Below are 25,822 nucleotides of genomic sequence, written 5' to 3' on the forward strand. Positions count from 1 at the left end.
AACGGTCGTGCTCTGTGCCTAGGCCCCACATCCATTGGGTCACATTGTGATTTAGTGACGAGGGCATTAACTTTTTTTTACTTTTCTGTTCTATTTCTAGTTAAATTTTAGGGTTTTTGTCCATTTTAATTACCTCTTACCCAAAATACTCTAAGGATGTCTTCCCTAATACCTCATTAAGATTTTTTTTTTGTTTTTTAATTTTTTTAGTACCATTTTACCCTCACCCCTTTATTACTCTGTGTGTGTGAGAGAGAGAGAGAGAGAGAGAGAGAGAGAATGGAAGAGAGAGAAACCATAGAGACTTCACCGGAGTCCGGTCATTGGTCGCTGAAATCCAGTCATCGGCCGCCGGAATCCGGTCACCGGCTGCCGCCCACCGGAATTTTCTGAAAATCTCACCGGAAAGGTTTATTGCCCCCAATAGACATCTATTGCCCCGCAATAGAGGGGCAATACGTCTATTGGCCCCCAATAGACGTCTATCAGCCATGTATTGCCCCCAATAGACGTTTATTGCCCCCCAATAGGACTTTTAGTCGCCAAAATGGGAACTAATCTCCCTAAATTTAGACAAATAAAACGTTGATTACAGAAAAAAAAACAAGGAGATTACATCAATTAAAAACATTTGATGCCTCCCAATAGACGTCTATTGCCCCCCAATAGAACCTTTTTTTTTCCTTTTCTTTTGGGCATTCTACCCCATTTTACCAAAAAAATAAAAATAAATATATGATTTGGGCATCCAGAATTGATTTAATTTGAGAATGTCCATCAGCTACATTTAGCACATGGCACATGGCAACTATTGCAATACCACCAAAGTAACATATAATTGTCAAAGGGGGGTGAAATTTGCACCCCCAAATTTACAAACTGCACCCCATTTCATTTTTTTAATAATATTTCATTTCCCATCTTTTTAGACTTCCTAAGATACCCTCATCTTCTTCGTTTGCTATGAAATCCTGGTACCAAGTGTGTTTCATTTCATTCAAAAAAGAAACGAGATATGTCGGCCAAAATTGGGTCGTTCCGGCACAGCTTCTCGGAGAGGAGCAAGGAGAGGCTGCTCTCACGAAAAGGGTACTCGGATTTCGGGCTCAACAGCTCCGAATGCGGCGATGAGAGAGTCAAGTGCGGCTGGTTTGGGAAAATGTCCGATGGGTTGGTCGAGTTTTGCAACAGCGTTCAGGAGGTTTCAGTTAAACTGTATCAAATGGGCCGCTCCGATCCTCGGAAAGCTTACTTCGCCGCCAAGATGGGCTTGTCGTTGGCGATTGTGTCACTGCTCATATTTTTCAAGGAACCCCTCAAAGATGCTAGCCAATATTCCATCTTGGCGATTCTCACCGTTGTCGTCGTTTTCGAATTCAGCATAGGTATTGTTACTATACCGATCTCAATCTCATTTCTGGTTTTTGTGTGATGTGATTCAGTAGTGATGGTTTTGTTGTCGTTTTGATGGTAAAGGTGTGATGTTGAACAAAGGGTTTAATCGTGCTTTGGGGACAATTTCGGCTGGAGGGCTAGCTCTAGGTATAACAGAGTTGGCTGTAATGGCCGGAACTGGCAGGAGGTGTGATTGTAGTCAATATTGGATTTCTTCCAATGCTCTGCAAATGGGTCTCTCTCTTCGTGGTTTTGGAGGGGGGGGGGGTGAGAAGAATACACGAGGAAAATATAAACTGCAGTTTGTTAGTCTTGAATCTTCCAAAAAGCTATTGGAACATGGAATTTTGCTATATATACTGTATAAAATGTAAAATCTGAATATTGTTTGGCTCATTTAACAGATTTACCGTTGGCCTGGTTATGCTTCTTCGGGGAGTTGATGCAAATGAACATTATTCTTGGTGTCATTATTTGTCTTGTGTTCCTACATCAAAATGGAGCTGCAATTCAGAGCCCGCATACTGCTCTGTAAGTAATGCAAACACTTCCCCTTCCCTTCTGTGCACACTATTAAGGATATGCAGTCATTTTTAAAAACCAGTCCATTTTCCCTAAAACGAGCTCTTTTCTTTGCTGAGAAGACCCAAAAAGAAAACAAGAAAAATTCTTGCAAATTCTCCACACTGAGGATAGCAGTTCTCCGTTTTCGACCTATTTGAATACCAACACCAACTCTCTCTCTTCTGAGCAAAGTTTTGGATAAAAGATGGGTTCTGGAGTGCTTCTGCAAGGAAAGTCGTAGGAAGAAGATGAGGGTATCTTAGGAAGTCTAAAAAGATGGGAAATGAAATATTATTAAAAAAATGAAATGGGGTGCAGTTTGTAAATTTGCCCTTGTCAAAAGCCATTAAAGCAAGGCCCAGTGCATATCCAATTGCTCACAAAGTTTTCACTGACTTTCATAAACACTAACCAACAAAGTTTTTATTATTCAATCAACTCTGCTCCACACTAACTTAACAAAGCCCCAAAATACATAAACATCACCAATTTTCATTATTCAATCAATTAGGACAAAGTTTTCACCAACAGAATCCAAAACATATAAACATCACCGACACAATTCTCACAATCGAAGAGAGCTTACTAAAACTAAAACCAAATCTCTGGATTAACAATGAAGCCGAGGCCATTTGATATCGGTGAGAGTGAGAATGGTTTCTCCAATAAGAAATAGACGGACCTTGGCATACCACTCCTCCTCCTCCATTGATTGAAGAGTAGATCTCTAGCTTCTATTCTTCGCTGTCGTTGTGCACATCCGGCGTGATGTTGCAGCGGTCATCTACCATGAACATCACCGCCGGCATCTAGACCAAAAACCAGAGATGAAGGCCTCACCAGGAACATAAACCACGACGGCCTGCTCGATCTCACCATCATCTTCGTTCCTGATGACCGGCGACCATGCCGACAAGGACGATAGGCGGGGATCTGGCCGAGAGTGTGAGAGAGAGAGAGAGAGAGAGAGAGAGAGAGAGAGAGAGAGAGAGAGAGAGAGAGAGAGAGAGAGAGAGAGACGGAATGAGATTATAAAAGAGAGAGAGAGTATGAGAGGTACGTTTTGTGATTTATTAATTATTTCAAGGACAAAATTATCTTTTTGCTTTAAAATGGGTAAGTGGGAATGAAAATATGTTGGTGGTGCAAGTGGGAATACCTTGACTCAATTTTGTGCATTGGATCAGAGCCCCTAAATTTTAAATAAACTTGCTGCTTCTTACTCGATTGCCGGAAGTGGGTGGTGGCACTAGTGGCAGTGGTAGTTAAGATGGCGATGGATGTTATCGGAGGTGACAGATTGAGGTGGGTAGATGTAACGACCTAATTTATACCTCTTCAAATTGGTTACGTTACCGTGCCGCAAACGTTTAAAAACACAAGCTGAGAAGGCTTAACTCATATCCAAATTGAGTACTAAAGGTGTAATAGGGCTAATTTTCATGCACACTCTAGAGGTAAAAAGTTATAAATAGTCCATGTCGTTTAGGGTTAATGTTAATCTTGGCCTTTTGGTTTCAAAATGTCTAATGCCGCTCTTGTGGTTTGCAAAATTGATTAATATTAATTCAACTGTTAATTTTTGACAAATTAGTTTGGTTTCAAAATGTCTAATGTCGCTCTTGTGGTTTGCAAAATTGATTAATATTAATTCAACTGTTAATTTTTGACAAATCAGAATGCGTGTGCAAATCATGTGCAAGGATAAACTCGTTATTTCAATCATTCAAACATTTTAGAAATAAATATGCAAAAGAAAAAAAAAGAAATAAAGAAATAAAAACAAAAACAAAATAAATTATCAATGTCAGTCCAACTGATAATTTTTTTTTTATTTTTTTATAAAATTTTTTCTTTATTTTCAACTAATTACGATATTACAAATTTATCCTCACACATGACCTGCACATGCATTTTGATTAGCCAGAAATGACATTTAGTCAATTTTACAGATGATCACAACGACGATATTAAATATTTTATACCACATGGTCAAGATTAACATTAACCTAAAACCACAAGAACCATGTAAAACTTTTATCCAATTTTAAACAAATGTGCTGTTTCTTACTCAATTACCGAAAGTGGCCGGGTGGTAGCACCAGTGTCCGTGGTAAGATGGCGATGGATGTTAGTAGAGGTGGTGGATTGAGGTGGGCAAAGGTGATATTGGACGGTGTAAAGTAAGGGGTTGTATTTGGCTCCAAAACCAGTTCAGGTAGCAAACTGTCTCTTTTGAGTGGGCGAGCGTGCCAACACCTTGCGGTGTAGTTGTCGGGGCATCCCTTGACCTGACTTCTTCTCAAGCATTGTGGACGATGAGAGCACCAATCTCATCGCAAGGCTCTTTCTTCTGCCTTTCGGAAAAAGGACTTTCGCCTTACGGATAAGGACTTGTGGTGTCATCTCTTGCGTTTACCGAATCAATACTTAACGTTGTAGGTTAAGCAGAGCAATCACTGGGAAGTAGGAGAAAGCACAAGTTTTGCTAAAGCGTGACTTTAGCTTCGCTGGGTTGCGAGGGCGTTACCCTTGCTTCGCTGGTTTCAACTAGGTTGAAGGTAGGTTTGCTCCGAAAAGACTTTGATAATTTGAGAGATTAGTTGATTGAAGAGTCGTTCTTTTGTTGTCCCTTAAAACCTGGTATTTATATTAGGGTTTCGACTATTCCTTGCCATAGAAGGATTATTGATTGAAGATTCCTAATCGGTCTCTGCTACCCGAATCCTATAAAGGCTCGTTTTTCTTATGGACTTCGGAATGGGCGAAGCTATAACCCAATATCAAGTAGGCTTATTTTTGGGCCGCAGGTATCGGCCCACTGTGCTCAACCCTCTTCAAGAATATTGCCAAAAATTACTTTTGAGTTCAAACAGGTTGAAACATAAAAAAGAAGTACTGAACTGATAAATATGTAGAGGGGTATGAAACAGATAAAAAGAGTCTTCTAGAATGTCTCATTCAAAATGTATTAACTCTCACGTGTAGGAAAATTAATCAACTCACAATCACATTGAGTTGAATCATTTGAATTTGATCACATGACAAAGTCAAATTTTCAATTCCACAAATGTAAGTAATCTACTAATTGGCCATGATGACTAGCTAGCATGGTTAATTTACTTAATCATACGTACGTATAACCTACAGAAGAATAGTCATCTTCCTTGATAGATGTTAATTTGCAAAACCATATAGCAAATTAAACCAAGATTTCCACATGTAGGAAATGTAATTCTTGAAATTAATTCTTCTAGACCACTTTGCATATTATGTGTGGTGTGACAAATACGTATACTTGAAGTTTTTCAATATGGACAGTTCAACATTCATTTTTTTCTTTATTATTGAACAATGATATTCATATTCATGTGTTTAGCAATTAATTAAGAAAATTATAATTCTTCTAGACCACTTCACATATTATGTGTGGTGTGACAAGTACGTATAATTGAAGTTTTTCAATACGGACAGTTCAACATTCATTTTTTTCTTTATTATTGAACAATGATATTCATATTCATGTGTTTAGCAATTAATTAAGAAAATTATAATTCTTCTAGACCACTTCGCATATTATGTGCGGTGTGACAAGTACGTATACTTGAAGTTTTTCAATATGGACAATTCAACATTCATTTTTTCTTTATTATTGAACAATGATATTCATATTCATGTGTTTAGCAATTAATTAAGAAAATTATAATTATTCGAAGGTAGAGAAAATAATGCAATGTTTGAATTATTTTATATTTTTAATTTTATTTAATTCTAAAGGTGATTCACCATGAAAAAAACTAATATAAACATACAAGTCTATAAAAACCGAGAATGAAGAGGAGCATGGTCAGCATGTCCAATGATAGAAATCTCTTTTTAGTTAAATTTAATTGAAATACTGTGATATAGCTATTAATTTAACAATTTTGCTCCAATAATAGTAGCTATTTGTAAATGATATCATTATTAAATCGTAAACTGACATGTTGACAAAAAGAGGAGAAATGAATATAACTTTTTCTAGTTGGACCTCTAAATTTGATATTTAGACCTCCAACTTTTTTCAATTATTAATAGACTTTGTCAAGTCATATGAAAAGACATATAAGGACAAAGAGAAAAAAATGAAAAAAGAAAGAAAAGAAATACTCTTCTTACATATTGACATATAGTTTTAAAATTTACCTAAAATAATTAAGTAAAAATAATAATTTCTATATGTGACACATCATTTAATATAAAAATAAATTCAAAATTAACAATCTGATTTGAAATTTTCTTAAACTAAATTCATTGAGTATTATGATATAGTTAATACTCGATCTTCCAACCCAAAACCCTTGAAATTCATTCTTTTAGCAAATTCAAAACGATTCCAGCAATATATCAAGATCGAGAACCTTTGATTAATTTTGGTGGAAGAGAGACCTACTTATAATAGAGCAATATCATGTGATTTTGATTCATTATTCTTCTCATGATTGAAGATAGAGATCAAAAGTAGAGTAACCGATTGTTGTATCTCATGTTCAAAGGTGTTGTTTGGCTCCAGAATTGTGTTGCAGCTGGTCAACAGTCTCTTTTCTGCGCGGGCGTGCCAGCACCGTTCGGGTGCGGTCGTCGGGGGTGTCCCTTGACCTGACTTCTTTCAAGCAATTGTGGACGAGGAGAGCACCAACCTCGTCGTGGGATTCTTTGTGCCTCGTGGCGAGGACTTTTGCTGAGCTTCTTGTTAACACAATCGATACCCAATATTGTAGATCGAGCAGAGCGACATCACCGGGAAATGTTGAGATCTTGCTAAAGCGTGACTTTAGCTTGGCTGGGTTGCTAGGGCGTTACCCTTGCTTGGCTGGTTCTGTAACCGTTGTGGTCGCGGCACTACCGTCGGCTCCCGAGGAGACTAGGACCGAAGCACGTTGACAGAGGGTTTGGTGGCACTGAAAGTCGGCTTCTGAGAAGACTAGGACTAGGAGTGAGATCACCGCTAAGAGAAAGAGAAAGAGAGGGAGAGGAGTTGCTCTTAGAGAGGTTTGCTCTAGAGAGAACTTAGATCATCTTAGAGATGTTGTTGTTGTGTTGTGAATGTGTGTTTTAGAATGAGAAGAGAAGGTGTTTATATAGGGAAGAAAAAGAAGAGTGAAATGATGAGTGGAAGAAAAATAATGAAAGTGGAATATGAAAGTGATTTGTAAAATATGGAAAAGATAGAGAAATGATGAAATGAAAGCAAGGCATGAAGGTGCAACAACATGGAAGTGATGATGATCTATTAAAGAGATTGTCTTGAAAAATATATCCAAGGAAAAGAAGAAAAGCATCTAGCTTTCTTCATGTGGGTAGGAAACATGAACATGTGAATATTGAGCTGGTTTTAGGTCAGTTTCTGCCCCTTTATTCCTTCAATTATTTCTCCAACAAGCATTCCGAATTTCACTATGACCTCTTCATAAAAAATGTTCCATTATGAGTGTAGATCACCCTGGCAAAATTTCAGAATTTTTGGTATAGTGGTTGGGCCGAAAACGCTGCTGGACCTCTTACAGGTCCAGTTTTCCAGTTTTGCTTCTGCAAAAGATTGGACTGATTGTTTGAAGGCCTTCCACTCAAAAAAATCTCTGGCACTCTTCATAAGAAATGATCCTTGGGCTGTCTAGAATGGATCTGGAAAGTTTCAGCACATTTCGATTTCATTTGGTTAGTCTGCCACCCCTCCTTCCTTGTCTAGCTCGGTTTTTTCCTAGCCGAAGTAGGAAAATATGCTAAAGTTGACTTGTCATACTTCCATGCTTCCATGCTTCCATGCTTCCATAATAGGCTTTATTTAGCCTCTAAATATATATTTCGAACTTGTCGACAATATATAGCTTGAGCCACTGATATTGGCTCAATTTCTCCAAGACGTGCCTTGTCAGGCCAAAATGTTCATTTTGGGTCCAAACATTGCCCCCCAGACCTCGAAGTCAAAGGGTCTTCGTCTTGACTGAAGAGGTCTTGAATTAGCACTCCTCTTATAATGTCGTTGCTCCAAAGCCACTTGTATTGGCTTGAATGATAATACTTGACTGATTCCAGATAGGCCTCTAAATAGTCCATAAAGCTTGAATGCCACAATCTGGATTGCCTTTGTTATGAACTGATGCTTCCTTTGCCAACTTTATTGCCCCCCATGGATCTAGCGAAACTTGGGCAGGTTGTAGGCAATCAAAACTTTAGCGTGCCCCCCATGCGAAGGAGACTGCTTTTGATCGCGAATGAGGATCCTTCTCTTCCTTGGTGGTAGCTTCGCCATGTGTATAGCAACAAGTATCTGCCTTGTTCGCGGGCTCTCTGTTGAGAATGCAACTGCTGCAAAAGAAGCCCAACTCGATGAACCTTTGGCTGCTTCTGAAGAAATGGGCCGCAACCTGGCCCGTGCCAGAGAATGGGCCACTCAGACCGAAGCTGGTGCCATTGTGGTGGAACTCCGCGTGGAGGAACTTTGCTTGAGATTGAGATTCGCGGGCCAATCTCTGTAGGCCCCCTCGAAAACCGTTCGGTCTCCTCACATGCTATTAATCCCTTCTTTTCCGAGATTTAAGGCATTAATCACTCGTTGAAAAACAACGGTCGTGAAAAAATAATCTCGTGAAAAGAACAGTTACTTCCTTGAAAACCGTTCGGTTTCCCCACATGCTATTATTCCTCTAATAATAGCTAACTCCTCAAAAATCGCTCCTCACATGCTGCTAGTCCCTTTTTTCCCGAGATTTGGAATCACTAATCTCGATTTACTGACATCGGTTTTGAAATTGAGCTTCATCCAAGGGTGGGGATTTGCCTGAAGTCCCTATAAATAGTTGTATTTCAGGAAGGGAATACTCACAACAACTTTTCTAAAATATTCGAGAAATGGCATTTCAATCCTTGCTTCTTTTTCTCCTTCTTCACAAATCTTCCCCTCATGAAATGACCTTTAGCCTCTAAATTTTAGGCTTTATGGCGTAATCTTAAGCCTGGGTTAGGCCTCATGGCGTAATCTTAGGCAACCCCTTGTTTCGTCCTTCTGGAGTTCTGCAACAAAAATGCCAGGCTTCAGATTGGTTTAGAAACACGAGGGGGCTCCAAGTGTGGGATCTCCGGTCATGTAAGATCATTTTTTGAGAAAATCCCATACGCGGAGCGAAACGGGGAGAGGGAGGACGGCCACTCTGAGGTTCATCTTTCCTCCTCTGTTTCCTTTCTTCTGGACCTGGCCCGTGTTGTGCCCTCCAGATGGAAGGGGCTTTGGTTCTCACCTCCTTTTCCCCCTTTCTCTTCTTGATAGAATCTTGGAGGGATGAGAAGGGATGGACTCTTTGAAGGAATGGGTTCAAGCTACAGAATGGCTGTTCCTATACTTCACGTCCAGCTAATGGTGGTTACCAAGGCTAGAAGGGGTGCAGAGACTCAAGTTGATATTCGGTTCCTTCACTCTCTGCCCCTCCAGGAGATAATGGCGCGGCTCAACCCGACGTTGGATTCCATAGCTGCTTCCACTTGAGAAAAGATTTAGAAGATAATCCGAAGATTCTTGTTTTGTATTCTAGCCACTTTTGGCTTTGTAATGAATGTATTGCTTTTGGCCGCAAAGCCACTTTATGAATACAATAATATTTTCTTATCCTGATATCCAAATATCTGTGAGAAGCCAATAATTGTGTCTCACAAGACCCCAAATATAGGCCCCCATAGTTGTATATTGAAAATAATATGAACTTTTAAAATATGCTCCGCGTCAAAAAGAGCCTCGTGGCGAGGTTTTTGAGGACATATGTATCTTTTGGATCCACTTGCTGGCTCCCAACTCAAAACTCTTAGCGACAATAACTCCTTCTTTTCCGAGATTTAAGGCACTAATCACTCGTTGAAAAACAACAGTCATGAAAAATAATCTCGTGAAAAGAACAGTTACCTCCTCGGAAACCGTTCGGTTTCCCCACGCGCCAATAATCCATTCTTTTCCGAGATTTAAGGCAACTTTAATCACGCTTTACTGACACTTAGTTTGACTCTTCTCTTTGACCGTCCATCCAAGGGTGGATATTTGCATGCCTATATCTTCCTCCACATTATAAACCCAAATTTCCAATCCCAAAATCATATCATCAACTCGAATATTTCTAACAGCAATTACTCATCATCATCACTCTTCAATTCTCGCATTCTCTCAATCCATCACCAATGGAACCACAAACCCAGCAACCAACCGAGGATGGAGGAAGCAACAAAGCAGCCGGGAGTAGTGCTAACATGCTTTGTAGGCGGAGCAGGTGGACTCCCACTACAGATCATATAAGAATCCTCAATGAGCTTTTCTACAACAAGGGAGTTAGGTCCCCAACTATAGAGCAGGTTCAGAGAATCTGTCTCCAGCTGAAATGGTACGGCAAGATCGAGTTCAAGAACGTCTATTATTGGTTCGTGAACCAAAGGTCTCGAGAGAAGCAGAAGAAAAGGTCCACTTCGGATGTTCATGTGCCCATGCAAAGATCAGGGCTTGTTGGTGATGACAAAGTTACCAATTGGAAACATGAGGATCAGTATATTAACTTTGGATCTTCTGCACCTGCTTCTTCTTCCGCTGGTGTGATGATTGCTTTTAACGGGCAGATGGGGAACTATGGCGATTATGGATCTATGAACATGGAGATTGAAACCCTTCCTCTGTTTCCCATGCATGGTGAGGACATCTTTGGCAACATGAAGACTACTTCCGATGGAGGTGGCGGTCACGGTGGTGGCTCTTACATTTCCCTTGAGCTCAGCCTTTCCTGCGAGGGCAAAGCTGGAAAAAGTTTCTGGAGCCGCTGACTCGGCTTAGTAGCTTTGCGAGTGTAGGAACACTTAGAATTGCCCCCTAAGAGTTGTATTTATGACTTTTTAAAATTTTTTTATTTATTATTATTATTTTATATATATATATATATATAATTTTTTTTTTTAATTTTTTTTTTATAAGTAGTTGAATTCAATAAGACAATGTGAATCAAGGTTTAGACATGCGGCCCAAGTATAGTCGCCTAGACACAAATTTTCTTTCAAATCCTTTGGGCAACCTTACTGAAATGGCCAGGTGGGGGAGGGCGAACAAGAGAGGCAGAATCCATTTTGGCATGAGCTACTCCCACATAGTGGTTTAGGCCCATTTGCACGCACTTCTGGATTCAAGAACCTGTCATGAACGTTGTCCCCTTTCTAGACACCATTTCACATAGGCTATACTTACTAAGATGAGAAAGGTCATAAGTGTGAAGACAGTTCAACAAGTGTTAATAAAAGCCGCCCTTAACCTTAAGGGACCTGAACTAGGCACCAATAAGGAGTTTAGGCCAATATTAACAAAAGAGACTTCACCTATTCCGTTATGATTCACAACCCCTTTACCAAATTCAACTTCTTTTTTTTTTTTTTTTTTTTTTTTTTTAATGAAAAGAAAAATAGAAACGAAAAATTAACAAAAAATTAAAAGCAAAGAAAGAAAGAAGCTAGCAACACTATGTTTGGCTAACCTCTAGAAGGCCACGGGGGAGGCCATCTATGCTTCACTCCAAGCTCCGATGTATCAAAATTTGTAGGGTAAAAATCCCTCCTATGAGAGCTTGTAGAAAAAGAACAAAGATACTTCTCGTTGAAGAATTTGGAGGAATTTGGCTCGTGAGAGGGGCATTCTTGCCCCCCAAGTATCTTTGTTGGTTGACGAGACATGATCTCCAATTGTAATTTGGAAGATGACGGTGTCCCAAGATCGGCTTTGTCGCCAACTGTCGCCAACTTCTCTTGATCAAAGGGATGATCATGGGTCATATCTTGCCCCCCATGCATCTGATCAGTAGCCACATATTTGGCTTGATCAGTGGAGACATCAGATATTTTTTCAGAGACAATTTTCTTGTCTGAAGAACAATCTTGTTGATGACGTTCTCCATAAGTAGCCTCTATGTAAGGCTGTGATTCACCAGTGAGGCCATTAGGTTGATTGCCACCTATAGGCAAATCAGCCTCATAAATGACCTCTTCTCGAGCGTTCTGCTCAATTTCTAGGTCCCAATCGCGAAACCTCTGCTTTGTTTTTTCGATCAAAATGGCCATGTCCCTGACTTGCTTTTCTTTATTCCTCTCGATGTTGGCCATGATGATCGCGAGCTGTTCATCAATGCTTGCCCCCTCTGGGATGGGAATAGGCATAAACTCATCATTAATGGCGGTATCGCCAATGGTGGCAACATTGTCCATCAATTCACTTTAGGAATTTCTTTTGGTAAAGATTTTCCCCTGGCATCTCAATGATGACGAAAAAAAAAATTCTAACCTTGTCCCACTGGGCGTGCCAAAATGTTTGTTTTGAAGCCCGGTGGTTGAATGTGCTTCAAGAGAAAAATTTCTAACCTTGTCCCACTGGGCGTGCCAAAATGTTTGTTTTGAAGAATTGTGTTGCAGCTGGTCAACAGTCTCTTTTCTGCGCGGGCGTGCCAGCACCGTTCGGGTGCGGTCGTCGGGGGTGTCCCTTGACCTGACTTCTTTCAAGCAATTGTGGACGAGGAAAGCACCAACCTCGTCGTGGGATTCTTTGTGCCTCGTGGCGAGGACTTTTGCTGAGCTTCTTGTTAACACAATCGATACTCAATATTGTAGATCGAGCAGAGGGACATCACCGGGAAATGTTGAGATCTTGCTAAAGCGTGACTTTAGCTTGGCTGGGTTGCTAGGGCGTTACCATTGCTTGGCTGGTTCTGTAACCGTTGTGGTCGCGGCACTACTGTCGGCTCCCGAGGAGACTAGGACCGAAGCACGTTGACAGAGGGTTTGGTGGCACTGAAAGTCGGCTTCTGAGAAGACTAGGACTAGGAGTGAGATCACCGCTAAGAGAAAGAGAAAGAGAGGGAGAGGAGTTGCTCTTAGAGAGGTTTGCTCTAGAGAGAACTTAGATCATCTTAGAGATGTTGTTGTTGTGTTGTGAATGTGTGTTTTAGAATGAGATCGAAGAGAAGGTGTTTATATAGGGAAGAAAAAGAAGAGTGAAATGATGAGTGGAAGAAAAATAATGAAAGTGGAATATGAAAGTGATTTGTAAAATATGGAAAAGATAGAGAAATGATGAAATGAAAGCAAGGCATGAAGGTGCAACAACATGGAAGTGATGATGATCTATTAAAGAGATTGTCTTGAAAAATATATCCAAGGAAAAGAAGAAAAGCATCTAGCTTTCTTCATGTGGGTAGGAAACATGAACATGTGAATATTGAGCTGGTTTTAGGTCAGTTTCTGCCCCTTTATTCCTTCAATTATTTCTCCAACAAGCATTCCGAATTTCACTATGACCTCTTCATAAAAAATGTTCTATTATGAGTTTAGATCACCCTGGAAAAATTTCAGAATTTTTGGTATAGTGGTTGGGCCGAAAACGCTGCTGGACCTCTTACAGGTCCAGTTTTCCAGTTTTGCTTCTGCAAAAGATTGGACTGATTGTTTGAAGGCCTTCCACTCAAAAACATCTCTGGCACTCTTCATAAGAAATGATCCTTGGGCTGTCTATAATGGATCTGGAAAGTTTCAGCACATTTCGATTTCATTTGGTTAGTCTGCCACCCCTCCTTCCTTGTCTAGCTCGGTTTTTTCCTAGCCGAAGTAGGAAAATATGCTAAAGTTGACTTGTCATACTTCCATGCTTCCATGCTTCCATGCTTCCATAATAGGCTTTATTTAGCCTCTAAATATATATTTCGAACTTGTCGACAATATATAGCTTGAGCCACTGATATTGGCTCAATTTCTCCAAGACGTGCATTGTCAGGCCAAAATGTTCATTTTGAGTCCAAACAGGTGTTTGGTAAAAATAAGGAGGTCTACTTAGATTTTCAAGTATTCTAAAAAGTAAATTAGAGGTAAACTAAGTATGAGAGATCCAAATAGCAAATTTGGAGGTCCAACTAGAACCATCCCTAGCTAAATAAAGTTAGTCATTTTAGTAAAAGATTTTTTTTTATTTTTTTATTTTTTTTTTGAGAATTAGTTAAAGTTAAATTTAACTTAGGTATAACTATTCTGTTTATATAGTTAAAAATCAAACTTAGCTGCTCTATTAGAGATTTGGAGATGCGTCATGGAGGTGAGAAAATGAATTTGGACTAAACTTCTATTGTGAATGTCAAATGTTTCAAAATCATCGGGGGCAGAGTTCTCCACTTATGCTTATCAAGTTATCGAAAGAAAGGATATCAAATGGATCATCGATCCGTAGACGAATTGGGTGGAAAACCAAAGTCGGCAAGAAACCTAACCATACGTCTCTTATCTCTGCTAATCGACAACCCAGAAGTTTGACTACCTAGCTATTAGGCAGAAAATGCGATAACGAATATACATACGACATTGGGTAGTTCTAACTATCCATGCATCTCTTAAGGACTCGATCTATAAATATGGCCTACGATTGTACGTAGAGGAGCCAAAAACCAGCACTACTAGCTAGAAAGCTAGAAATGAAACAAACACTAATGAAGTTGCCGAGTTCTTTAGCAGTCGTTCTCTTCATTCTCTCAACCCTTTGGCTCTCAACTACTTCAAATTCCATTCTCGAAAACTTCCTCAAATGCCTTCCAGAACAAACTCACTCCAACTACTCCATCTCTGAAGCCATTTACACCAGCCAAAATGCCACTTTTGAATCCGTTCTGCTGTCATACATCAGAAACGGCAGATATTTAACCCCTACAACTCCGAAACCATTGGCTATTGTAACAGCCAAGCATGAATCCCACGTGCAAGCAACTGTGATCTGTGCAAAGCGGCACGGCTTGCAGATTAGAATCCGAAGTGGAGGCCACGATTACGAGGGTCTATCTTACGTGTCACATGTCCCCTTTGTTATTCTTGACATGTTTCATCTCCGCGCCATTCATGTTGATGTGGCGGATGAGAGTGCTTGGGTTGAGTCTGGGGCTATTGTTGGTGAGCTTTACTACGAAATCGCAAAGAACAGTAAAGTTCATGGGTTTTCAGCTGCAGCTGGTCCAACTGTCGGTGTTGGTGGTCACTTTAGTGGCGGTGGGTATGGTGTCATGATGAGAAAATATGGGCTCACCGTGGATAACATTGAAGATGCTAAACTAGTTAATGTGAATGGTACAGTTCTTGATAGAAAGTCTATGGGAGAAGATCTTTTTTGGGCCATTAGAGGTGGTGGTGGTGGAGCAAGCTTTGGAGTCATTTTGTCATGGAAAATAAAGCTGCTTCCAGTGCCAGCCAAAGTGACTGTATTCAACATCGGAAGGACCCTTGAGCAAGGCGCTACAGATGTTCTTTACCGGTGGCAACACGTCGCACCTAAGCTACCTAAAGAAATCTTCATCAGAGCAATGCCTCAAGTGTTGAATACTAGTTTGGGTAACAAGACTGTGGAAGTGTCATTCATTGGTTTCTTCTTGGGACAAAGTGATGAGCTTCTTTCATTGATAAATAGGAGTCTTCCTGAATTGGGTTTGCAGAAAACAGATTGCTATGAAATGAGTTGGGTAGAATCTACGGTATTTTGGGCTAATTACCCAGTTGGAACTTCCATAGACGTTCTACTTGAAAGGCCCAAGGGGCCAACAGACAACTTCAAAGGCAAGTCTGACTATGTGAAAGAACCAATTCCAAAACAAGACATAGAAATCATATTGAAGGAGCTACTTAAGATAGAAAACTCGTGGATGCAATGGAACCCTTACGGTGGAAGAATGAGTGAGATTTCTGAGTCGGAAACTCCCTTCCCTCACAGAGCCGGAAACCTGTTTTTGATTCAATACTCTTCGTCGTGGGAGGAAGAAGGGATTGAGGCCACCAACAAGTACCTTAGCTTATCTAGAAAATTTTACAAAATAATGACTCCATTTGTATCCAAGAGACCAAGAGAGGCCTTCCAAAACTACAGGGATCTTGACATTGGGGCCAATTTGGATAATCAGACCATCTTTAATATTGCTAGAGTCTATGGAAGCAAATACTTTGAAGGTAATTTTGAAAGGCTGGTACATGTGAAGACCGAGGTTGATCCCCAAAACTTTTTCAAGCATGAACAAAGTATTCCACCTCTTGCCCAGTATCATTTAGTTTAATGTATTAGGGGGTGTAAGTGGAAGGTCCTATATTCGACTCACGGAATAATTATTGTACATTAGCGTTTATTAGTGTGTACTGTGTAATATGTAGTACCCAGAAGTAAATAAAAGAGTCGAAAGTGTAAATGCAGTTCTTTCTAGTAAATAAAGAAATTGACTACTATTGATTTTTTCAATTTGTATTTATTCAAAAAATTTTGAATTGAATTCTATCTTCATAAATATAGCAAATATGTGCAGATCTCTAAGCTTACACGTTCAATAACACTTGTGTTGGAATTCTTCTTGTTGACACATAGCAAATGTAGCCCTGGCAAGGAGAAAAATTTAGTTCATTTTCTTTTGAACTATGCCTATTTACTTGTCTTCAGTAACATAGTTTATACGCTTTCTTGAATAAGTGAGCATGGATACCGTCAAATGATCGGACCTAATTTAGGTATTGCTGTGGTTTACCACAAACTCTTTATCTACCCATAGGTGGTAGAGGAAGGATATGTAATGGTCATTTTTGGCCCGAGTATTAATATATCAACATGATATTATTTCAAAAAAATGTTACGCCCCGTGTCTTAATTTACCCGTTTAAAAGTTATTAAGACAGTAAACGACAATTATTTTCACTTTTAACTTCGTTTTCGATACTTTTAGAGGGGCACCAAGTTGACTTTTGGTTTCTTTTGTTAAAAAAAAAAAAAAATTTCATTCACAAATGTTGTAGAGGACGTTAAATTGAGTCTGTAGACACATGACATGTTCAAATCAAAGTTCGAACGAAGAAGTTATGGTTTAAAAACCTCGAGTTATCATTTTCGAACCTTAATATAAATAGGAAAAGTTTCCACTTACGGTAAGTTCATTTTTAGACTAAATACTCGTTACTCCTTATACTTTTGCATGAAAAACAGTTTAGTCCAAAATTTTAAAATTAAACAGTTTAGTCCTTATTCTTTCTAATTCTCACACAACAGGTCCTAAAATGACTATTATACCCCTCACTTTTATTTTTTTATTTTTCTCTCTTTTTATTTGTTATTTTTTCTACCTCTCTCTCTCTCTCTATATATATATATATATATAGAGAGAGAGAGAGAGAGAGAAAGAGAGAGAGGAGAAAAAAATAAAAAGTGAGGGGTATAATAGTCATTTTAGGACTTGTTGTGTGAGAATTAGAAAGAATAAGGACTAAACTGTTTAATTTAAAAAATTTGGACTAAACTGTTTTTCATGCAAAAGTATGAGGAGTAACGAGTACTTAATCCTTCATTTTTCCTTTTCACCTTAACCCTAATTTCAGAAATTCAATTCTTTCTCGTCGACTCAGCTATCCGACCTGACCCGACGGGACGTGTTCTCAGCCGTCTGGCAGTACCAGGTCGCCACACCGGCATCGTTAGAGGCGCCTCTTCATCCTCGTTTGTTTTCCGGCCTACTTTTTCATCAATTCTTGCCCAAAGAGACACATCAAAGCCTTGAAGCTTAGGGCTGACCCGTTTTACGTTTCTGGTATGTTCTCGATTTTTCGGCCATCTTAGGCTGCGCCACCACCTGGGTCTTGAACATGCCACCATCCTCTTTCCAACCTTACAAGTTTCTTGCATTGAATTGAAGTGTGGAGAAGGAATAGAAAGGATTTGAATTTTGGATTCCTGAAGTGTTCGAGGTAATTTTCGGCTCTCTCGATTGGAATTGGATCCTATGGTAGTTGTAAAAGTTGTTGCGGATGTTGTAATGAATTTATGGCATAAGTGTTGTGACCTAAATGGGAGTCAAAAATCGGCGGCGTGTAGGATCGCTTCTAGCCTTTTGCCTTGGCTTTCAGATAGAGCTTAGCGATACGAACGTGTCGACATGATTTCTTGTGTGATTGGTGAACTTTTAAAATCGATCGAAAATTTCAGTGTTTCGGATTTTCGGGTTGCAATTCAAGGAAAATCGGACCATTGGATCGTCTTCGTTTTTCTTCAAGATGTTAAAATAATTAAGTTGATGAAACCCTTGAAGTTTGGGTTGATTCCGATGTGATTTAGAACTCTGACGAATTTATTTTAGAGGGATTTTTGAATTTCATTCTAGAATTCATATTTAACTTTCAAATCTTCGAATTATCGTTTACGAATTATAATTTTGTACAGGCCGTCGTGTTCAGCCATCGCTCGATGAGGATCCCTACTCTTTACTACGTTAGCCCTATATAGTAAGTGGACATTTTGTTTTAAATAAATGCATCCATAATTTTTCGTAATATCTTTTTTCTTATCCAGCTTATAATATGATTTCAGATTATCTCTTTGTTTCGAAAAATAATTTGAGATTGGTATTATTTTTGGATATTGATTGCCTAGTTAGTAATATTCGGGACGAGAATTACGCGTCAAAAATACATACGTGAATAGTTCGGTAAGTTTTAGTGAAAAATACTTTGAAAAATTTGTTCATAAAATACGGAATCGGAAAATTCGGTAAGCTTTGGATTGCATGCTTTTGTTCTACTCTATGGTTCATTTGGCACTCACGTAACAAAGCTAGATATGAGAGTATAAAGCCTAATGTCTCCAGGGTTCAAAGGTTGATGGTTGGGTGTGTTAATGCCTCTAGTTGTTTGGCATCTGAGCCCATGAATAACATGATTCAAGATCTTAGGGTTGTCAAACGATTTGGAGCTTCATGGTCCTCGCATTACTGAGGTTCACTGGCATTCCCCGCCATATGGTTGGATTAAAATAAATACAGATGGGCCTTGGAAGAGTACATCCAATGAAGCTGGTTATGGTGGTGTCTTTAGAGATCACAGGGGAATGGTCATAGGTGCATTCTATTCTAACCTTGACATTCCAAGTTTGATGGATGCGGAGGTCATGGCAGTTATCAAAGCAATTGATTTAGCTTGGGTTAGAGATTGGAAGCATATTTGGTTAATTAGAGGCTGATTCATCTCTTGTTCTTAGTTTCCTTCGCTCTCTTCATTTGGTGCCTTGGCGTCTTCAAGTTGTAGGGGGCAATTGTTTGCATCAAATATCTTAAATGGAATTTCATTCCTCACATATTTTTAGAGAAGGTAATCAAGTTGCAGATACTCTTGCTAATTTTGGTTGTTCTTCTAATGGTCTAGTTTGGTGGTATTTTGCACCACCTTTTATTTTTGATTCCTGCAATAGAGATTACTTGGGTCTTCCCAATTTCCGTATTCGTTAGATGTTGTTGTTTTTTTTTTTTTTTTTTTTTGAAAGGGGTTTGGAACCCAGCCTAGCTGGGAGGCTCAGCCCCACGCCCGGTTTCATTTATTATATTAATAGTATGATTTTGCAACGGGGGGGACATAAAACCTGAACCCCGTGCTACAGGAAAACACTTACAATAATCCTCATAGAGAACATCCTGAATAATAGCAGGAGTCTCATCTAACCAAACATTATCAATAGCAAACAAACTAGCAAGGTGCGCAAGTCTATCAGCAACACCATTTGCTTCACGGTAAATATGACAAATTCTTCGTTAGATGTTGTTTTTTGAAGAGGTTTGGTTTGACCCCCCTCTTTGCTTTACTACTTATTTTTATGGATTAAATACTTGTTACTCCTCAAACTTTTTCTTGAAAAACAGTTTAGTCCCTCGCCTTCCAAATTAAACTGGATAGTCGTTATTCTCTCTAATTCTCACACAACAGGTCCAAAACAGGTCTAAAATGACTATTCTACCCCCAAGATCCTTTATTTATTTATTTTTCTCTCTCTTTTTAATTTCTCTCTATTTTTTTTCTCTTTTTATTTTTTATTTTTTTTCTGGCTGGTTCTCTCTCTCTCTCTCCAAGCTCGTATCCGACCTCGAGTTTATCCACTCGATCCACCGCACCCACTACCACTCTGCAGTGCTTGGTGGGCCCCCTCCACCCCTCATGGAAGCTCCGCCGCCACAATTCCATCTCCACCTCCGTCGTCGTCCCCACTAAGCTCAGCCACCTCTCCTCCTCCTCATCCTCCACCACTCCCACCAATAAGCCACCTCACTATCATCATCCAACATATTACGAATGATCAGAAACACCTAGATCAGATCGAGCAATAACAACACACAACCCAGATCATAAACACCCAGAAACAACCCAGATCCTAAACACCGGAGAACCTCATCCTCTGCGTTCTTCTCTCTCTCCCCTGACCTCTCTCTTCTTCTTCCCTCTGCAACCATCGGAGAACACCATCTCCGGCCACCATTTCATCACGCCGCCACCTCCAATCGATCCAGCACCCAAATCCGATCCAAGCCCAAGCCTCACCATCGACATGCACCGCCTCTCTCACTCTTAACTCCGGTAATCAGAACGAAACTCCTCGCCAGCTGTGCCCTCCTCCGTCTCTCTCTATCAGCCTCGTCCGGCGCAAACTTGGCATTCACATCATCGCTGGACCGCGCCGACGCCTCGAGTCCTCGGCTCCGGCGCCTCCCAGTCACGATCGGTTGCTCGTCGTCTGCCATAGCTCTTCTCTCTCTCTCTCTCTCTCTTCTGGATCTGAGTGTCTGCTTCGTCGCTTTGTCTCTCTCTCTAAGTTTTCAGAGGCTTCGTTTTGATAAAAATGGTTTGGATTCAACTGGTGATGGTGGCGTTGTGAGATGGTGGCCGGAAGTGGCGGTCTCCGGTGATGGCAGAGGAAGAGAAGAAGACGAGAGGTCGAGGGAGAGAGAGAGACCGTGCGGCCAGGAGAGAGGGAGGGAGAAAGAGAGAGAGAGAGTATAAAAAAAAGGGAGAAAAATTAAAAAAATAGAGAAAAATATAAAAATAATAATAAAAATAGAAAATGAGGGGCATAATAGTCATTTCGGATCATTTTGGACTTGTTATATGAGAATTAGAGAGAATAAGGACTATTCAGTTTAATTTAAAAGGCGAGGGACCAAACTGTTTTTCAGGGAAAAGTATGAGGAGTAACAAGTATTTAATCCTATTTTTATTGAATAAATTCCTTTGTGGAGGTTCATAAAAAAAAAAAAAAAAAAAAATAAATAAATAAATAGGGAGAATTCCACAAATGATCACTCAACTATGACTCATTCGACACTTTGGTCACTGAAGTTTCAAATATATCACTTTGGTCACTCAACTATTACACTCTCAATCACTTTAGTCACCCAATGAGTATTTTTTTTAATGAAAAAAATTAACAAAGTGACTAACTCTCACGTGTATTAACTCTCATGTGTAGGAAAATTAATCTAACTCACAATCACATTGAGTTGAATCATTTGAATTTGATCATATGGCAAAGTCAAATATTTCCACAAATGTAAGTAATCTACTGATTGGGTCTCTCATGATGACTAGCTAGCATGGTTAATTTACTTAATCATACGTACGTATAACCTACAGATCGAAGAATAGTCATCTTCCTTGATAGATGTTATAACATCTATAAGCCACAGTATACTGTTGTCTCTCTAAGTTGCAGGATTTATTCTCCTCTTTACAATGTCAACTGCATTTTATCCTTAAATTCTTGATAAATTAATTAACTTGCAAAACCATATAGCAAATTAAACCAAGATTTCCACATGTAGGAAATGTAATTCTAGAAATTAATTCTTCTAGACCACTTCGCATATTATGTGTGGTGTGACAAGTACGTATACTTGAAGCACCCTTATAACCACACACATGTATACTCTGCTTTACACGAAACTTGGAAGCACTAGCATGTGTCGTTATCACATGCTAACTTTTCTGTATGCTATTCATGGCCCAGGTGTGCGTCATATAAATATAGCAAGCATCTGATACGTGTCTTCTACTCACTACCATTGCTATCCATTAAATACATTTTACAAGCATTTAATACTATTACAAATTATATGCTAAATCGCTTATCTTGTTCAGGAGACATACTGAACATTTCTTCGATCAATGAAGCATTGATCATCTATTACGGTACACTCGCTAAAAGCAATAGAGCGTCATGCTTGGACAACTCCAACATGATTTGAGTACTTACATCAATGCCAACTCCAACTCGCTCCAAATCGGCATAAGATAAGTCACTATATATTATCTCTTACGCTCTTGCAATTAGAGCCTTTGCCATGACTATACATGTCTCCATGACCCTTAAGCATGCCTACACAATGTTATTAGCTACTTTACTACAAGTACATGCTACACACATACATGCTTAAATTCACTTTCATGTGACATTCATCTAGAAGCTTGTGACACTTACGACTTAATTAAACATGCTCGGATAAACGACTTGCTCGGGTAACGACTCGCTTGGGTATCGAGTATGGCCATGACTTGCGCTTGGGCCACGCCCCGCATGCTCGCACAGCGCCTACACGCTCAACTACACCCAACTTGCTCAACTACACCTAACTTGCTCGATCATGTCCAACATGCTTTACCTAAGCCCTAAGTTCACAAACGCTTCATACTATGTCACCGGGACTACTCTCACAATTTTCTTTGGACACCCATTACACTTGCCACTATCTATTGTGCGTGTTATATGGCCATAAGATCCACATATACAAATACCAATATTTTACATGTTCATACACATTAATGCAATATTGAATTCTTCTACCATTTGTCGCTTGCAACAAATCGAATTCTTTTCGCATTCCATTAATACGAGCGGTAACCAATACAACAAAGCATTCTACATATGCGCGTTTTTTTGTCTCATTGTGCAGGTCAGACGAGTCCCTTCTTACTTAAGGAGTTCGGGGACTTGTAGGGGCTAGGCGCCTCTCAGACATTGTTTATGCTTGATGACTGCATGATTATAACTCCCCAACCAAGAACCTCCTCTTACTCGGGGACTTCGGGGACTTGTAGATACCTCTCACTATGCATGGATAGTTTGCTACCTCACCAAGCATAAACAACACTCTCATGGGATCCAACCACTACTTGCATCTTGTAGCCCTATGTTCAAGCTACGCTACGGTATCCGGAAGCGGCAAATACGTCGCCGGGAAGCCACCTTCCCGGCCTTGCCAACATACCCTCACAACTAGGCTTTTTAGATTAGAAATGGTGGTTGCTTGTCCCACATCGAAAACCATGTAAAGGAGATGACTTCCTTCACCTATAAAAGGAATGCCTCCTCCCACAACTCAAGACATTCCATATCCATCCCATTACATACTTTGTAATCCTCCTTTGGGCCGCAAGGCCCAACACACTTAGTTAAACATTCAAGTGGACGTAGCGGGAAGCGGGAAACGAACCACTATACTTGGCTCGTGTCGTTATCTCTCTCTCTCTCTCTCTTTTTACTTATCGTTAATTAGATCCCCACGGATCCAAACATTAACATTGGCGCCGTCTGTGGGAAACTATATAGATGTGAGGGCATGTTGGCAATCAACACTATTCTAGTGCATAAAGCCTAGTTGTGAGGGCATGTTGGCAAGGCCGGGAAGGTGGCTTCCCGGCGACGTATTTGCCGCTTCCGGATACCGTAGCGTAGCTTGAACATAGGGCTACAAGATACAAGTAGCGGTTGGATCCCATGAGGGTGTTGTTTATGCTTGGTGAGGTAGCAAACTATCTATGCATAGTGAGAGGTATCTACATCTAACAAATTCACTCAAGGTGTTTCCTCTTTTGGTCAAGTTTGTCAAATATGCTCGCAATTTGGATATGTCGCTAAAATTTGTCTGAAAAAATCTGCTCTTAGGCAAGTTGTTGCTAATTAATGATTTTTCTTCACAATGTCAAATTTGCTTTAAAAACGGTCACAATGCAGTAGAATGTTTTCATAGGCATCACTATATTTTTGAACCACCAACTTCTGCAAAACCTCAATCTATGGCCACTTAAGTCAGTCGATCTCCAACTCAAGTCAACTCAAGTCAGTCGATCTCCATTTCTGCTCAACCATGTCCTTGTACTTCCATGCCATTCATTCCTCCTGGTTAAAGCAAGTGTCTAGCCTAATATCTTCACCATAGGCCTATGTTCTTAGTAGCATATCTTTTCCTTGCAGCAGCTTGATGCTCCGAATCTCCCATCAAGCTGAGGAGGGTTTTAGCTAGCTATGTAACCCATTTCGCTAATCTATAGCCCTAATTTCTAGTATAAATACTATACTCCATCTCATTCTTTTGTACAAGAGCCTCATATCTAATTCATTCTCTCATTTTTCTCTCTTCTATTGATACGCTCAAAGTGAGTGCCAATTTAAAACCCTGCATCAGATTGTAGTAAAGGGTAAGTAGGGTATCGTTCTAAGCGGGGATTGGGGTATACTTCCTGTCAAAAACATCAAACAAATTAGTATTATTCACAAAGTATATACTTTGTAAATATATACTTTGTTTTATAAATACACACTAACTATCTAACCTAAATGATCAAACAAATCTAAATCAAAGTAGAAGTAGATGAATGGAGGAAGTAGAGATATAATTAACAACCATTAACACGTTAAGCAGATTATCAAACATAAATTTCGAATCAAACATGTTATAGCTAGAAAGAAATCAATCAAGAACAGAGATGAATGCATACAAAGTCCTTATTACTTCCCTTAATTAGATTAACTAGATGAACGCACCATAATTAACCCTATTAATCATGCAAAGCTAGTGAGTGATCAATTCCATAACAAAACACAATTAACGCATTAAGAACATGTGGAAGTTTGATTGATTTAAGCAAAGACAACAAGTTAGAACGCTAATCTTATCATGCAAAGCTCATTGTAGATTTACCTAAGGAACTTTAGGTTTTTCACTTAAGAAATTAAGACCTAGAACACTAGCACATCTTAATTTGGATGAAATTACATGCTTATAATTCTAAGTTGCACACCAAAGAACATAAACACATAAAATGTGGGATTGAAGCACAAAATCAACAAACAATCAAGACATATTTGAAATCGAAAATTATAATCTGAAAAACCTAAAACAAAACATGCTTCATGGTTATTTAAAATCAATCTTTAACATCCAAACTTTAATCTAACAAGAATTCTAAACATCCAAAATAACAAAACAAAAATCTGTTTTGAATTACAAGAGAAGAAAACCGAAATTAAACTAGAAGAAGACATGGTTACACTTTTGAAGATCTCAAGAACGCAAGAAAGCTTCAAAGGCGGTGGAGGCAAGATGAGGACTACGGCAATGAGATGTTGATGGAGCTTGATCACGGCTTCTTGACTTGAAGAGAGGATGGTGACCGCATTTTGAGAGAGAAAAGGGGAGGATTGTGAAATTTGATTCAGGGTTGGAGAAATTTTAGAGTTGTGGAATGGATGGACGTATATGGAGGGAGAGAGATGGCTGAATGGAGTGAAGGAAGATGCTTGGGACGTCCAACATAGGTGTGTATATATAGAGAAGCTTTAGACGTCAACCCTAGATCTCCGCCTTCAATTCTGATTCAATTTCCTTCTTTGTGTTGACGTAGATTTCCTCTCGAATTTTGTTATTAGTCCACATCATTATGGCTGCAATATATCCTCAAAATCAGATCAAATATGGAGTAGAGACCTTTCCAAACTCGTCCCAAAAGATATTCACGGCCAAACTCTCCTTATTCGCGCAAAACAGATTCTCGGGCAGATTGACCTTCGTGTACTAAATCGGCCATAACTTCTTCTAGAAAATTGATATTGATGAACCGTAAAAATCTCTGAAAAACTAGACATCCGTAGATTTCCAACCATATAAAGATCATAATTTTTTTCGTTCTGAGCTGCTCTCAGGACTCTGTCGAAGTTGATTGATCTGCACAGACA

General features: G+C 39.5%; 1 protein-coding gene across 1 annotated transcript; it reads left to right on the plus strand.

The window, feature by feature from the left end:
- Positions 1-14,442: 14,442 nt before the first annotated feature.
- On the plus strand, positions 14,443-16,255 carry LOC133732883 (berberine bridge enzyme-like 17). Its single transcript, XM_062160485.1, has one exon. It carries the CDS (start codon positions 14,460-14,462, stop codon positions 16,074-16,076), a length of 1,617 nt encoding a protein of 538 aa, XP_062016469.1. The 5' UTR covers positions 14,443-14,459; the 3' UTR covers positions 16,077-16,255.
- The last annotated feature ends 9,567 nt before the right edge of the window (positions 16,256-25,822 follow it).

Source organism: Rosa rugosa, chromosome 2, assembly GCF_958449725.1.
Source record: "Rosa rugosa chromosome 2, drRosRugo1.1, whole genome shotgun sequence".
Lineage (NCBI taxonomy): Eukaryota > Viridiplantae > Streptophyta > Magnoliopsida > Rosales > Rosaceae > Rosa > Rosa rugosa.